Source organism: Puma concolor, unplaced genomic scaffold, assembly GCF_028749965.1.
Source record: "Puma concolor isolate L17-30 unplaced genomic scaffold, mPumCon1.1.hap2 unalloc_scaffold_133, whole genome shotgun sequence".
Lineage (NCBI taxonomy): Eukaryota > Metazoa > Chordata > Mammalia > Carnivora > Felidae > Puma > Puma concolor.
In genome coordinates, this window is record NW_028240162.1 from 9,839 (window position 1) to 25,708 (window position 15,870).

Below are 15,870 nucleotides of genomic sequence, written 5' to 3' on the forward strand. Positions count from 1 at the left end.
CCCCCTTATCGCAGCCCTGAGGGTTCCCCCTTTCTTCGGAACCGCCCCCTCCTGGGCTTCATGTTCCAGGTGACAAACCCCTGAGTCCCGAGCTTGTACTGTCATCCCTGCTACCCGGTGTAGGAATGGTCCCCGTCCCTGCCAAGGAAGACCTTGATCCTTGTTGCCCCCCTCACCTCCCTGCTTCCCCTCTTCCCAGTTTGCGGGCAGGCCCTGGACTAGCTTCCTTACCCTGATGTCAGATGTACGGCTCGCTCTCCTCTTCCTCCTCCTCCACTCACACACACACACACACACACACACACACACACACACGTGCTTGTGCTAATGATGAATATCTGCGTTTCACATCTAATCCCCAGGTCTCTGCTTGGCTGTCAGTATCCTCCACATCTTCACCAATACGTGTCTTCTGCTCCCTCAGGGGAGGCTCAGCACTGAGCCACGTTGCCGTCCCGCTGCACCTCTACACTGCTCACCCTGGTGCAACGCCCCTTCCCTCTTGTCCCGCCTCCTCCACTAGTTCCTCCTCTGCCCTAAGCCCCACGGTTCTCTGATTGCATTCCGTGTAAAGTGATGTCAGTTACCCTTCCTTCTCTCCACGAACTGAGCCACTCTCTACCGATCTCCTCTGCATTCTGAGTCTGCAGGATGGATGTTGTGTACAGGTGCACCGAGCGAATAAACGAGAGACTGAGAGATCCATGAGTTCAGGGACGTGCAGAAAAGCTAATCCAGAGCATGGAGTTAAAATCTGAAGCTGAAGATCACAAGAAATGACGGAATTCTTTTGTGATACTGGAGAGGGGAAAGCTTTCGTACACAAAACTCCAAAGTACACAAAGTATGTGGCTGAAAGGAAGTTTGAGCACACTATAGAGAAATTTTATGTAATGAAAAGTACTTTAGATAAAGTTTAGACCCATGATAGAGTAGCTGAGGATATTTATATGAGCCAAAACTCACAAAGGAGAAATATCCAGAAGATATACATTCATTCAAGTCAAGTGATTAATAACATTAGTTACTACGATCTTAAGTAATTTTAATAATTTATCATTTTCTTTATCTTTATTTGTATTTGTAGTATCAATAAATTACTGTTAATAGGAAGTATGATAATAACTAACAATCTTGATTTGCCAGACACTCTCCTAAGTGTTCCACGTGTATTAAATTATTTAATCCTCACAAACCTGTGAGGTGTGGGCGGATTTCCCTTTTTGAAGACGAGGAAGCTGAGATTCAGCGCAATGAGAACCGGGTCCAGTCACACGGCCAGGAAAAGTGGGCCCGGCCGTGGGCAGCCTGGCTCCTCTGGGTGCTGTAGCCTCTGCCGCCGGCCTCCTTTCTGCTGCGCCCAAAGGGCACGGACGGCCAAGTGTCCGAGGCACAGACTCAGTGGATGCCAGGTATGAAAAACCCTCAGCTTCCTCATCAGCAGCCCAGGGCAATAACCTGCTGAAACAATGTGATCCTGTTTGGTGGCCATCAGGTTGGTAAAAATTTCGGTGTCGGATAACATAGCATTGGGTATTTATTGAGAATGTGTATGTGTGATTCCTGGAACCATTGTCCCCAGGATGATGTTCCCAGGGAAGCGTGACTCCCAGCATGCAGAGACCCTAAGGTGCTGGTGCCAGCCTCACTGGTGACAGCCAGTATGCACAGCAGTGCCTGTCGCTGGTGGTGGATGAATCAACGCAGTGGCTGGGAGCAGAGAGGAGCAGTGAGCTAGGTGTACAGACAGATGGGCAGACATGCATTCACAAAATGGTATGCCATTTACAGAGTGGTGAACATGCATTATTCACAAGAAATTTTCTGTAGTTTTCACAGGTACATAAGACACCAAACATATAACAATTCTGTCTTGGGACGCCTGGACAGCTCAGTCGATTAGGCGTCTGATTCTTGATTTCGTCTCAGGTCATAATCTCACAGTTTCTGAGACCGAGCCCCGCGACAGGGTCTGTGCTGACAGCACAGAATGTGCTTGGTTTCTCTCTCTGTCTTTCAAAATTAATGAATAAACGTTAAGGAAAATCCTCTCATTTGAGGCTGGAGAAAAGGGGAACCTCCAAAAAGAAGACACTTACCTAAAATCACCAAGCACACTGAGTATACAACTGGTAACAGGTTTCCTGCTGCTGTATTTCCGGGCTGTTTTACTCACTATGCTGAGTCTTTGCTGTTAACAGACTTCCCTTACCTGAGGAACAATATAGAGGACGGTAACATGTATGACATACCTGGAATGGCCAGCAGGGGGTGCTAGAAGCCAGTGTAAGTAACTGGATGCACTCAAAATAGTGTATTTTTTAAGCAGGAAGTGCAGAACAGAAAACAAATGGGAAGTGTAACAAGATCACATTTTTGCATCGAAAGACCGATCAATGAGGACAGAATTTAATCCCTTAATCACAAAAAGACGAGCAGGTTGCTGAAGACACAGGCTTTGAGAGCCTGGTAGACTAGAAGTTCTTACTGTGCTCTTTCTTAGCTAGGCAATCTCAAGTAAGTTACTTACCCTCCCTAAGTCTCTGTCTCATCTGCAGACTGGGATAAATAACACCTACTTTATGCAGGGAAGGAATCAACATGTACATTGACATCCAATAAAGCTTATGTGATATTACTTAATGGATCAATGATGACTGTTATGACCTTTAAAAAATTAATCTCTCACAAAAGGCAATAAACTATTAATTCACAAGTGCTGGAAAACTCTCTACACATTCTGAGGTGCAGCACAATTTCCTGAAAGACTGCTCTTCAACAATAGCTTGTCCTCTATGCATATATATATATATACACCTCTATATATATAAAATAAATTTTATATATATATATATATATATATATATATATATATATATATGGAATGGATGGTGTGACGGGTTTTGTACTTTCTTAGATGTGGGTTTGAATCAAGGCTTTATTACTTACTTACATGACTCTGAGCAGGTGAACAGAACAAGATGTTATAACTACCTTGACATGTTATTTGAGGAATAGATTGTCATAAAAATTATACTGTACTTAAGACTGATCGCGTTTATTTACAAAGCAACCACCTTGGCCCAATCCCTGGCCCTTGGTGGATGATGTCTCCAGAGTAAGCATTACTATCCCCATTCACAGTGACTTTCCCAAGGACACACATCCTCCAAGTGGCAGGGCTTGGACTGGAGCTGTCATTCTGTCCTTGTCAATGTAATAAATCTTCACAGACTCAGGAGGTGTCATTCAGAGCTTTCAAATGTCCCTGTTGGGCAGCGCCATGCTGAGAAGGACCTCTCCCCTCAGCCACCATGTGTCAGATTACAGCGTCGGCTGCTCAGAGAGTGGGGGGGCCCCTGGCTGGGCCCCACGACTGGACCACTCACCAGACAAGTGGGTCTGGAAGGCTGGCCACACGTGAAGGCGTCTGAACGGGCAGGTCCCTGCAGGCCGCGTGCACCTGGCAGCCACGGAGCCCGTGGGAAAGGCAGGCAGGATGTGGAGCTTTGGCTGAGGTTTCCGGGCGGCCCTCAACTCTTCTGGAAAGTGCCCTGGCCCAGCCCCGCCCCGGCACCAGCAGGGGACGGGGCTGGTTTCTGGGAAGCTGCAGGCGGCCCCGAGCAGCACCGGGCCCGGGAGAGTGAACTGGGCCCTAGTGAGGCTTCCTCTCTCCCCCACTGTCAGCCCCTGTTTTAGTCCAGTGTGTTCAGTAGTGACTTGCATAAAGTCACGTTCCCATCCATGTCCCAGCCCAGACTGCGTGAGAATTCTGTTCATGACAGTTTCTTCTAATCTTCTATGCAAGGAACACGGTATGTAATTCAGTGTTATTGACACCCTGATAATAATATTCTAAAACATATGGTATCTCATACACGTATATTAAATGTATAGCATCTTCTAAGCCTTTCTGCAAGTACTCTCCATACAGAGGCATGCGGTCATTATGAACACCTCTGATCTATGTCACTGTGGTCACAAAACAGCATAGAGAGACCCATTTCAAGGTCATGATATCGTAGGACATTCTAATAATTCATGATAGACTATTTCTCACACTGTCACTAGGTAACACCTCACAACCAGCTGATAGAAATATAAGCACTCGTGTGCATGCAATGACTTCGTCTCCAAGGCAGCAATGTTGGGGACAGTTCTGTCCCTGCCATCATTGTTCTGATCACTTGATATGTGGCAGGTGCGATTATCAGGAGACACTCAAGGAGTAAACGTACATTTGTGAGCTTGGGCCCATCTTGTCCCCTTAGCACAGACCACAGGCCTGTATCCCACAGGCCCCAGGGGACAGAGAAGAGAAGCAGAGAGAAGAAGGGACGATGGACAAAGAGGCTCCTATGAAGAGGGCGCTGAGAGGACAGGAAGTGGTCATCAGAAGACAGGGAAATGCATAGAATAAGGAAGAATTTCAAGTAGCTACTGTGACCATTGAAGGAGAGGTAGAGAGAGAGAGTGGAAAGTCAGTAAGAGAGAGAGAGAAATAGAAATAGAAACTGGGTGTTAGAGATGGCCAAACAGATGTAGGGAGACAGATATGCAGACACAGATAAGAGACATGTAGAGAGAAACAGAAAGAGAGGGAGAGAGATCAGGAGGAGACAGAGGAGAGATAGAGAGAAATAAAGAAGGAAGAGAGCCGGCTGGAAAGGGAGATCTGGAGACAGACGCAGGGGGATGGACAGCAACAGGAAATGAGAAAGGCAAAAAGCTGGACACAACGAGGGAGACAGAGGGACGTCAGGAGGGGACAGGGACACGGAAGGGCAGCGGGAGCAGCACCAGTGCAGGTGACGGAGCTGTGACCCCCCCCCCCCCGGGTGACACGTGTCCGAATCCAGTGTCTCATGAGGGGCTGCTGCAGGAGAGCGATTCCCTCCTTCTCCAGTTCTAATTTCTCCCTCATGTAATGATCCTGAGCCCATGAAGTGAAGCTGTCGTTCGTCAGCTCTGTGCTGTCCTGAAACATAGTTTGTATGGAGACGGGCGCGTACGTGGTGACTCTGTACTATTGTGTCATTTCTGGTTTCAGTCATTTCTCACCTGAGTCCTGGTGCTCGTAGTAAGAAATGGTGTTTGATCCCACAACATAGATGCCAGGAATGCTCAGAGTTCCGGGTTATTATGGCTTTCACTTTTCTCAGTGGATATCTACAAAGGGAGTAATTTTTAGAGATGAGGATTCAACTATAGATCACAGTTTTGCTAATCCTTAAAAATTGTATATTTGCATTTTCCCCTTATACTGACATCTTGCTAAGTAACGCTCTCAACGTGAATTTAAAAATATGAATATTAACAAATTGTAATCACCACTAACAACACTAAGCCCACAGGATGCAATTTAAGATTTTTTCATTCTCTCTCCCCCCGTCCCCCTCCTCTAGGGCACCTTGTGCTCATGAATAAACTCTGGGGCCAATACTGCCTTCTTTTCTGTGCTGTAGCTTATAGCTTCTTTAACATTCTGGTGGAGGAGATTTCTCACTACTTTTCTTGTTTTAAGGATTCTCTTTCTGCTCTAGGTGATGGTAGTTTTATACTTTCTTAATTTTGAAACCATGCCCCATCTGGCCCAGCAGGGATTTTCCGGGACCGCAGACACTCACGCTTGCCTGGGACAGTCTGCTCTTGGAGCTGTTCCTGTGACAGCCTCGTGTCCCCTTCATGTGGTCCCTGAGCAGAGGATGGTCAGCCAGAGTCCCTGCCCTTCCTCCCTTCCCCGCTTCTGCGATGACACCTGTTATTGTACTCTTTCTGATTACAGCCATCTATCAGGTGTGAGGTGCTAGCTCAATGTGGATTTGATTTACATTTCCCTGAATTCCAGGTAAACAACAAAATCATTGTAGTTTATGTCCAAATATTGCATTGCATTTTGCACTTCCCTGTAAATCTGACAACTTTGTGAGGCTGCCTTTTTACTTGAGGAGGAAATTCTCTATCAAGTTAATTTGTTATGAATGCACACACACACACACGCACACACACACACACACACACACACATTTACCTTTGAGAAGGGTCCAATGCAGACCAACATAACTGATCCTAATTTCTTCTAATAAAGCTGGTTCAATGATTATCAGATTTGCTCAGTTGTTTTCCAAAGTCCAATGTGAGGAATGTCTTAAGGAGCCTGACGGTCATCATCTGTTGACTGGGAACACTAATGTGTGCCTCACAGAATTTTACAACTCTCAAGGGTTACGAAAGTAACGTTTATGTTTGAAAAAGGGCCTGGTCCCAGCCTTGAGATGTAGTGGGTACTCTGATGTAGTTACTGAATTAGAAATGACAGGTCCACTCAATGTGATGTGTTCACGGTACAGAGGAGGGATGGGGGCGCGGGGGTTTGAATCCTGCCTCAGCTGCTCATGGTTTTGTAATATTGAAGGAATCGCCTGTTTTGGGGAGCTTTAAAGATGAGAAACAATGAGGCATCTGGAATGAGGGTTTTCTTCTTCAACTTGAAGTATTTAAAGTTCTGTGATTCTCTAGCGAAGTGTGAATGTCCCGGATGCTACTTACGACTTGGTTTTAAAAATGGGATAATTAACCTAACAAAAGAGAAATATATTTAAGGAAAAATGTGGATTCAACACAAAGTGTTATAAACATGTAAATGGAAGAAAAAAGGAAGAATATTTTACGGACAGTCCACTCATCAAAATATATCAATGTCTTCCCTCTTTTGGACTTTCGGGTTTGTCCCGTTCACCGAAGGTTGACGTCATGTCTGCATCCATTTATTCCACGTGACCAAGGGAAGCGGTCACACTGGACGAGATCTCAGACTCTCTGCTGGGCGGAGGGGAGCTGCCCCAGGTGAGGCGAGCACGCCAGCCTCTCAGAGGTTAACCGAGCAGGTCCAAGCTTCAGCACCTGGCCCTCTGCACAGGGTCTGCCTGAGTCCACACCTGCTGTGACCCAGCCGCCTCTCCCCTGGGGCTGAGGTCTGGAGCCATCACAGCAGCTTCATTCATGCAACAGCGGGATGATCTGGGGAGACAAGACGTCCTGCTCCCTCAAGTGCAGTGTAATTTCTCTCTTCCTGGAGTCAGTGGGGTCCTGATCAGAACCCTCCACTCTCCACATAAGGGTGGCTACTCTTTCTCTCTTGCTGAAGAGTTTTCCCTATTATTTCTTTAAACAGGAGCATCTTTTAAGAAATATGACCTTTAGTGCCACTTAGAGAAGAGCAGGCACACCCCACAGCAGGAAGAGTAGAGGAAAGGTGAACAATGGTCACCTGCTGACATACATCTCCAGGCCCAGGATGGAGCCACTCCTGCCCAGGGTCCCAGGTCAGCAAGCAGAAATGTAGGTCCCTTTCCTGTCCCTGTCAATGCTGCCCTTGACCAGAAACAGTATATCCCAGCCAGCCGGTCCCCATCACCAAGAATCTGTAATGATTTCCCTGTTCTAAATGGGATCAGATATGCGACCCCAGCCAATCAACCTGAGCCAAAAGCTCTCTCCTTATTCCCTCAGTGACCTGCTAGCCTTGTAGGGAGATCCCTGAACACCACCTAATCCTTCCTGTTCCCCCCTTGGCTGTTTCTAAGGCTCTATAAACTCCCTCTTGCCAAAATCCCTGGGGAACCGTGTCCACTGCTTGTGAGGCACTGAACGCCCCAATCCATGGATTATTCTTCTTTCAATAAAGGACATAACACACTACAAACTAAATTGTTTGACTTTTGTCATTGACACACCCAAGAGAGTATTTGGCTGGAGGTTTGGGGCAGACTTCATTACCCACTGAGCCTGGTGAGCTGTTGAGACACTTTAATGTGAGTAGTATTTGAATAAAAATGGTAACAGTAATTGAGAGAAACAGACTTTTGAATGCTGACCATGTGAAATAAAATTTATTTTCAGAAAACAGTAGAAGGTTGTGGATTTTCTCCCCCAAAGTAAGATTTGCCTATCAGTGAAAATCTAGGAAATAGAGAAAGCAGGAAGAAAAATGTCACCCAATTTGTCACCACCCACACTGCTCACCTTCTATATTGAGACTCTTTCCACCTGCCGTTTTGCTGGTCAGATGTCTCCCCCGTTGTCACTCTCTTTTCCACTTAACACTTTAGCACAGCTGCCCTAGACACCTGCTGAGGGTCTGAATGATGGGCCTGGAATATTCTTTTAGCAGAGCATCTACTCAACACCTCACCGTCTCAGCACAACCTCAAAGCCTGCATTTTGGGACACTTTAGCTTTGAATCCCGGTTATAGCTCAGCAGGTCTGCCCTCCAGTTTTACCAGGAGGAGGAGCATGGGAGCTGGGTCTGGTCATGGGTGTTGCAGGACCCAGCCCTCCAGCCCAGCCAAGTCCCTTTCCTGGCTGTCCCCACTGCCCTCGCCCTCCAGGAGGTCAGCCTATAATGAGTATAACGAATTACTATAACTATACCCAGGAAGCCTTGGTATACTTGCCATAAGTGAAAAGGAATTTTCGTTTCGGTTGGAAGTCAATGCTATCTTTATTTCTCACGCATTTCCGGTGCATTCCTCAGCTGACCCCTCACAAGGCCCCGCCTTTCCCATTTTTGAAGATCTGACCCTGGGACTGCAGGACCTGGTCCCACCGCCTGGTCTACACTGCCCCTGGGTCGATGCAGTCTTCTTCCTTTGGATACACACACACACACACACACACACACACACACACACACAGGTGTGCCCACAGAAGCCCACATCCTTTTTTTTTTCAAAACTAATCCTATGCTATGAGAAAACATCTACTGCCCAGAAAACATCTACTGCCAATAGTCCAGCGTTGAGGTGAAACACCCGTCCCCAACATTTCCTGAGCCTTGTCTATGCACCTGGGACAGGCTACACGCTTTGCTCACATTTCCTGTTCACTCTGCCTGCAAACGAACGAGATCCCTTTTGACAGATGAGGAAAAGGAGGAGAAACAGCTCGCCCACGACTGCACAGCTATCATGTTATGTGAGGGCACTTAATCTCCTGATGCCACCTCTGGGGACAATGCTCCAGTGCCCGCTTGGGAGCCCCATGCCTTTTAGGCGGGGATTGCTGCTCTGCTTGTCCCTGCCCCCCAGGGAGGCAGCACACCCATTGCTCTGTGAGTGCCAGGTGGCCATTTGAGGTTTGGGATTTGTCTCCAGCCAGACCCGGCTGTCATCCCACCTGATTCCTCTTAGGCATGCAGCCTCGAAAGAGACACTGAGCAGAAACAAATTAGTGCTGTGCTCCATAGTCCATGTCAAATCAAGGATTGCTATTATTAGTGGTGTTTTTATTGCACCAAAGCTCTTCCGTATTCTCAGCACCCTGACCGTTGGGGGTTCCTCTCCCCATTTTGTGGTCAGACCTGTCCCTGCCCTCTGGCTCCACCCTCCAGCCTCTCTCTCTCTGTCTCTCACCAGCAGGTGCCTCAGGGATGCAGAGCTCAGACACTAACCTGCCCTCTGCCACCTACCTAATCAGTCTCCTTCCAGCAGGTGCAGCTGGGAGGTCACCCTGGGCTTCTCTCCACCAGCGGGGAAGCAGAACCATGCTGGGTCCCCTCGCCTTCCTGTGCGCCCTCCTGTTTCCTGGTAAGTCCTGACTCCCTCCCCGGTGCGGGTGCGTGGGGTGCCCTGAGGCTCTTATCCTTCCCTGTCTCACCGCTGTCCCCCCTCGCAGGTGGCGTGGCAGCGATCAGTGTGGAGCAGCCAGCCGTGGTGGTGGCACGTGCAGGCAGCTGGGCCACGCTGCCCTGCAAAGCCAGCACCTCGGTCAGCTACATCCACTGGTACCGCCACCAGGAGGGTACAGCCCCCAAGAGGATCCTCATGCTGGATATGTCCAGCTCATATGTGACCAGAGATGGTGTCTTGACAGCAGACAAGGTCCACGCCAAGAAAGGCAAGGATAGCACAAGCTCTAACCTGTTGCTGCTGAAGCTGGCGAAGAGCGATGAGGGCGTGTATTACTGTGCTGTTTGGGAAGATTAGAGCACAGCCTTACAGGAAGCTCAGGTCCTTGAGCAAAAAGTCCCCAACTCCCAGGGTGCTCCAGTCCTGGACTTGCCATGGGTGCTGGGTCCCTGGGGTTTCCTGGGTCAACCGACAGTACCCTGGACACTGGAGGACAACCCTCTCCGTGGGTCCACTGCACATGACCCAGGAGGCTAAGGAGCCCCAGCTCACAGGCTGGTGCAGACCCAGGGGGCTGTCCTGTCTGGAGGCACTTTTCTAAAGATCGTCCAGGGTGAGCTTCTGAAGCATCTGGAGCAGGATCTGAGCTGCTCAAGGCAGCAGCCACGAGCACCAGGCACCAGCCCAATGTGGCTACTGAGCACTTGAAATGTAGCCACTGCACTAATCCATGCCGCCATGGGCTGCTTGTGTAGCATATTCTGGAGACTATAAAAGAAGATGAAATATACCCTTAAAAATTTCTATATTAACTGCACACTGAAATCACACTGAAATACTATTTTGGATATCATTCACTAAATAAAATTTGTGCTAGAATTATTTCTTTAACTTTGTTACTTATTTATTTAACCTTGTTTTTAACGCAGCATTTAGGGAATTTTTAATTTGTGTCTCAAATTGTGTCTAACACTTACTTCTATTGAACAGAGCTGTGCCGGACTGACGATTCAAGAATCTGACCATCTCCAATGAAGAATGTGGGAATAAAATATCGTGCAAATAATTTCAAGGCCGAGAGACTCTCTGGGGATTCCGCACAAAATGGGTGCAAGCCGAGACTGGAAGGCAGCTCCTGACTCCAGTTTCTAAGTTGCCGCCCCGCCCACCGCTGGTTCCTGTGCAGAGAGAGAGAGATTCCTTGATCAGAAGCCCAGGAAACAGTGTGGCTGACTTCGCAGCACCCTCACCCATGCCTGGCGCTCACTCTCCTGCGGGGGAAATGATCCTCAGGGCAGGTGCACGCATCGGCCCTGGACGAGACCCCGGGCCCTCCGCCTTCCCCGTCTCCTTGAAAGTGACTCCATATGGGATTTGGGGACCAGCTTCCCTGGACCTCTGTTCTCTCCTCTGTAAAGCGAGGAGGTTTAACTGCTACAGTTGTGTGACCGATTTCTGTATTAAAGCAAAATTATACCAAAAATATATCACTATGTTCACTAACTTCTTATAAAGTTAATCAACTTCTTGACCAAAAGAAAAAAAAGAAAAAGAAATAAAAATGAAAGAAGAGAAATTAAAGAAAAGAAAAGCTATATTACTAATTCCCTAGCCATAAACAGGAGAGGCCCTGCTGTGTGGAGGGAAGATAAAACTCTCTGAGGAGGTCTAAGCTGAATTAAATACATTTTCAATTGAAAATTCCAACTTTAGGTACAACTTAATAGCATTGGCAAAAATAATTAATGAAAGGGAAGTCTAAATGATCGGAAGTAAATTGGTTTCTCGGATTTGCTAAATCTTCCTCCATCTTGATGAGCTTCTGTTTGTGTGGATGATTAATTTTAAGACATGCCTGCCTGTGAAGGAGCCCAAACAACATCTGGACCCTCTACTGAAGTCCCGGGTCAAGGTTAAGGCCTCCAGCAAGTGCAGGAAGTGTGTGAGGGGGGGAGGGTTTAGGGGGCAGAAAGTCACCTTCCCTCCCTCTTGGGGGTGGTCCCCTCATTTGTGATCCCCATTTCCTAATACAACCCAACCCTCTCGTCTTGCTGCACCTTCTCAGTGCCTGATTCCACAGAGGGGTGACTCTGAGATCTGATTATTATCGTTTAGTTAGAGAGAAGTGAGATAAATATGAAGACACTCTCATGAGAAGTGATCCCAAGTCCATGTCAATCTCAGTTTTCCACGTGGATCCATTGTGCTTTTGATGTACAGCCTGAGAGGACAGTGGCCTTGTACAGGGAGGAAACACCCCCTTTGTGGAGGAAGAAACAAGTCTATGTTTGGAGTCATTTCCTCCTCCTGCCCTTCTCCTTTCGGCTAAGGTGAGCTTCACCCAGGACACTTTGACCACACATAGTAAAGGCCAACCAGCTCTGCCTTAAGTAAAGATTATTCATTACAAGGTTGTTTCAAGGCTGATTCATGAAAATACTAAAAATATCTTATTGGAGTATATAGGACTGAGTATAGTAGGGCCTCTATCTCTGTTGAAGTGAGATTCATATTTTGAATATACTGATGGACTCACATTACCTCAAGGGTAAAGGACTTTGCATAGATGGCTGCTTGAAAAATCCTGATGATTTGTGCTCAACTCATTCGTTTCATTCCTGAGGTGGGTGAGACGCAATGCTTTTGAATAATAGAAGCAACATTATAATTTTAAATTAATGCTGAATAAAGTCCAAGAACACCTCAAAAATCACAATTTTCCTAGTTACAATATCCAATACCAACTGCTCACACCCACCAGTACTGTGGCAAAGTCATGTCTGTTACCTCAGAGTCATCTCCTAGAAATCGCACTTCTAAAGATTTCTAGGCCCAACTGGAACCCATCTTGACTATTTTTTTGGGTGCTTTTTATGGTTCACCCCCACAATGGGTTCAGGGACACAGCCCCGGGTAGAGGAAAGGGCATAACTTTGGATGGGTCACTGCTAAACATTGGGATCATGATAGTTTTTATGATGTCATTTCTATACCCTGATTTGTCACGTAGCAAACTTGCATTGCTTTTGAATTTTATTTTAAGATGTGTTTTTGAAAACAATTCACATGTTACTTAATATTAAAAATCTTGCATATTACTGAACACGTAGACAGGACATGTGACATCCGATGGTTAGAAAGGCCTGAATCGGGCTGTGTCATGATCATTTTTGTCCCCTCTTCTCGAACAACAACTTTTGCCTCTGTTACAAAACAAAATCCGGTTTTCTTTTCAGATCCCCACTGACTCCATCTGCCTACTTAGACCAGGTCCGTTCTTGGAGAATCGGAGTAGGTACTTGGTCTGAGTGTGTCTTTTCCCCCGTGGAGGACAGACACCAAGTACTACAGACAGTGGCACAAATAGTCTTCTCATTAACGCTGTGCTGTAACTTCTTTGGTTTCCTTATGTCACTTTTATCCAGACGCAGAGGCAGGAGTGAGATGGTCCCAGCAGAAGCACGCACACTGTCGCACACAACCCTGGTTTCCTTCAGCAACGTTCTTGGGCACTTTTATTGCCTGAAACACGATCTCCTAGCCTTCTTGGAAGGTTGCTAGAAAATTGCCCTCACGTGTTCTTCATCTGGAGACTGAGAAGAAGATAGACTTTCAAGTAGGACTCCGTGTGTCTCCACTCTGGGGGTACAGATTTCTCTCCCAGTAACAGCACAAGGGTGGATGTTGTGGGGTACTGAGTGTGGATTCTGTGAAACCCGTTTCCTCCCCAAGATCAACACGCCATGTTTCTCCCCCCCTGCTCTGTGCCCCAGTCCCCAGGGATTATGCTAATGGGCATCTTTGTTCTGATATGCATTGACTGTTGGTCAAAGGAAGTTGAAGTTCAAAGAAGCATCACCATGTCCCCTGACAGAAGCATTTTTTTCGGGCATTAGATGGACGTCCAAGCCTTTGGATTCAGGGTCCTGGGAGAGAAGAAATAAACGCCTCCCGTGGGTTAATTGGTATAAAAGGGAATGGCCACTTCCACTCGCACCTGTGTTTTCCTGAGCATAACCCTCCGTCTCTGGTGTAGATGGCACTGTGTGTTGGCCCCTGCGAGGATGCAGACCCCCTTCAGGGAGGGAACCCTGAGCTCACTCTGCTCCCAACTCCCAGCCTCCTCCTGATGCTTCCACTGACTGCTTCCAAACAGCAACCAGAGAATAAGGAAACCCACCCATGCGGTCCATGAGGGTCCACCCCGTAATGCCCAGGGCGAGGTAAAGAGAGGCGGACAGTCCATCTGGACTGGAGCAAAAGAATGAAATCAAGCAGACAGTCAGATAAGTGGGTTATATTTGCCTCCAAGTGAATAACACAAGTTGGAGACTCAGGAGAGTTTAGTTCCTTTCATTTCACTTTCCGCAAAACCACCAAGGTCCCATCTCTAACAGAACAGGATGTGCTTTTCTAGTTGATGAACGTAGCAGAGAGAAGCATGTAGATTATTTGTAATGCTGTCGTTCTTCAGTTAGATCAGGGATTCCAGGTATTTGTCGAGTTATGAAGTAAATCGTCATCACCTAAGTAGAACATAATTAATAACTTACAGAGATATCTGTGTAGATAAATTACAGTGCTTTTTGACACAATATTATGATGAATCCAACTCTGTGTTCTTGACGTCCTTTAATAGAATAATCAATTGTACAGCAGTGAAACCATCCAAATCTTATTAAAAGAGACCAGAGAATTGTCTTCCACCTTCACAATGTCAGCTACAACCCAGCCTCTCACCTTTGTTATAATTGATCTATCTTTTCTGTCCTTCCTTACTTTACCTTCTTGCCACCTTTAAGTCGCCATTGACTCTTTCAATCACAAACTGGTCATTCCTATGTATAGCAGTTCTGCTGCCTTTATTTTCTTTTAACTTCTAAATTGAAGTTACAGAGTGATTACCCAAACTCTGCAGTTATATTCTGAAAGTGGCAGAATTAGCGTTTGTAGCCCACGGGTCAACAGATTTCTTTGATTGCTTTTCATTGCTCGGCCAAGAAAAAGAATTAGGTTCTTTCTGAAAATTAATATATATAGCATAATTCTGATAAGATTTTAATAATAGGTACATTTTACTGAGAGCTCCTTATGTCCTCAGCACAGTATGAAGCACTTTATATGCTTCTTGTTATGTGATGCTTCGTTATCAGAGGAGAGAGGAAAGAGAGTCTGAGAGCTATCAAAGTACCCACACAGATGTCCCTAACCCTGCCCCAAGTGTCTGGGTTGACATAATTTCCTATTGACTTATAAATTGACTTTCCTATTGACAATACATTCCTATTGACTTCCTGTTTGGAGACTGTGTATGTTGAAATGGGGTGATTATCTCAGAGAGAAGTAAGGTGCACAGAGATTTGCAGTAATTGTGAAAGGCCCACAGTGAAGGTGCTAAATTCAGATCTCTTTGGCTCCACTGGCTGTCACATGTTGTGCTGGATGTGGTGTCTGTCCAGGAGCTCATGTGATCGTCACAAAAATCCTGCCACGACCCCTATTTCACAGGTGGAGGAATTGATTCTTGGAGAGAAATAGAAATATTTCCAAACTAATAGTCCAGGCTGTTTCACTGCACTGTTGGGCCACTTGGAATTTTCTGTGTGTTTGTTGACTCGAGAAGAATACACACTGGCATTTGTGAGCAAATACGGGTTGTCCCAGACCTGCCGCCCAGCCCAGCAGAGCCTGGTTGGGACAGTATGTGGGTCACTCATGAAGCCACGCCTAAGGAGTCCCAGTGGGCACACATCTGGAAGACTTCTTTTTCAGACAGTCTGTCCCGGAGCCCAGTCTGCGGGTGGGGCAGAAAAGGCTACAAAAAATCACTATCTTTGTTTTGTGAACTTGCTTTAGCAGACAGTATCCTGGGTCAACTACATGGAGAACACTTAAAACTTCAGAGCCAGACTTACAGAAACAATCAAAATATGCTAGAAGATAATGTTTTGGGAATTTGTAACTGGCCGTTTTCTTCTCAGACGTATATCGTGTCACCTGGAGCCCTTTCTCTGTTTAGGGAAAACAGTCAGAAATAGCTCCCCCGAAAGTGGCTGGTGTCTGGGTTCACAACAAGCTCATTTTGTCGAATTAATTGTGAGCTAGTGAGCTTGAAAGTCAGAATGAAATGAAAAAGAAAATGATTTGTTTTCTATGTTTTCAAGTCTCTCATTTATAGAGTGGCAGGCGAGTCTGGCAAACTGTGAACAGTTTCACTAGCAGTTCTAGATGCCGAAAAGT

The 15,870-nt window shown here is 46.5% G+C and overlaps 1 long non-coding RNA gene and 1 gene segment (V, D, J or C); one reads left to right on the top strand and one right to left on the bottom strand.

The window, feature by feature from the left end:
- Window positions 1-1,035: 1,035 nt before the first annotated feature.
- Window positions 1,036-5,243, bottom strand: LOC147571628 (uncharacterized). The gene is made up of 2 exons (XR_015247214.1): window positions 5,062-5,243; window positions 1,036-2,212 (listed from the first exon to the last, which is right to left on the bottom strand). It is a non-coding gene; the product is annotated as an uncharacterized LOC147571628 (long non-coding RNA).
- Window positions 5,244-9,198: 3,955 nt separating this feature from the next.
- Window positions 9,199-11,429, top strand: LOC147571629 (T cell receptor gamma variable 4-like). The segment is given in 3 exon segments: window positions 9,199-9,588; window positions 9,677-10,011; window positions 10,621-11,429. Coding segments are annotated over 2 exon segments (468 nt in total).
- The last annotated feature ends 4,441 nt before the right edge of the window (window positions 11,430-15,870 follow it).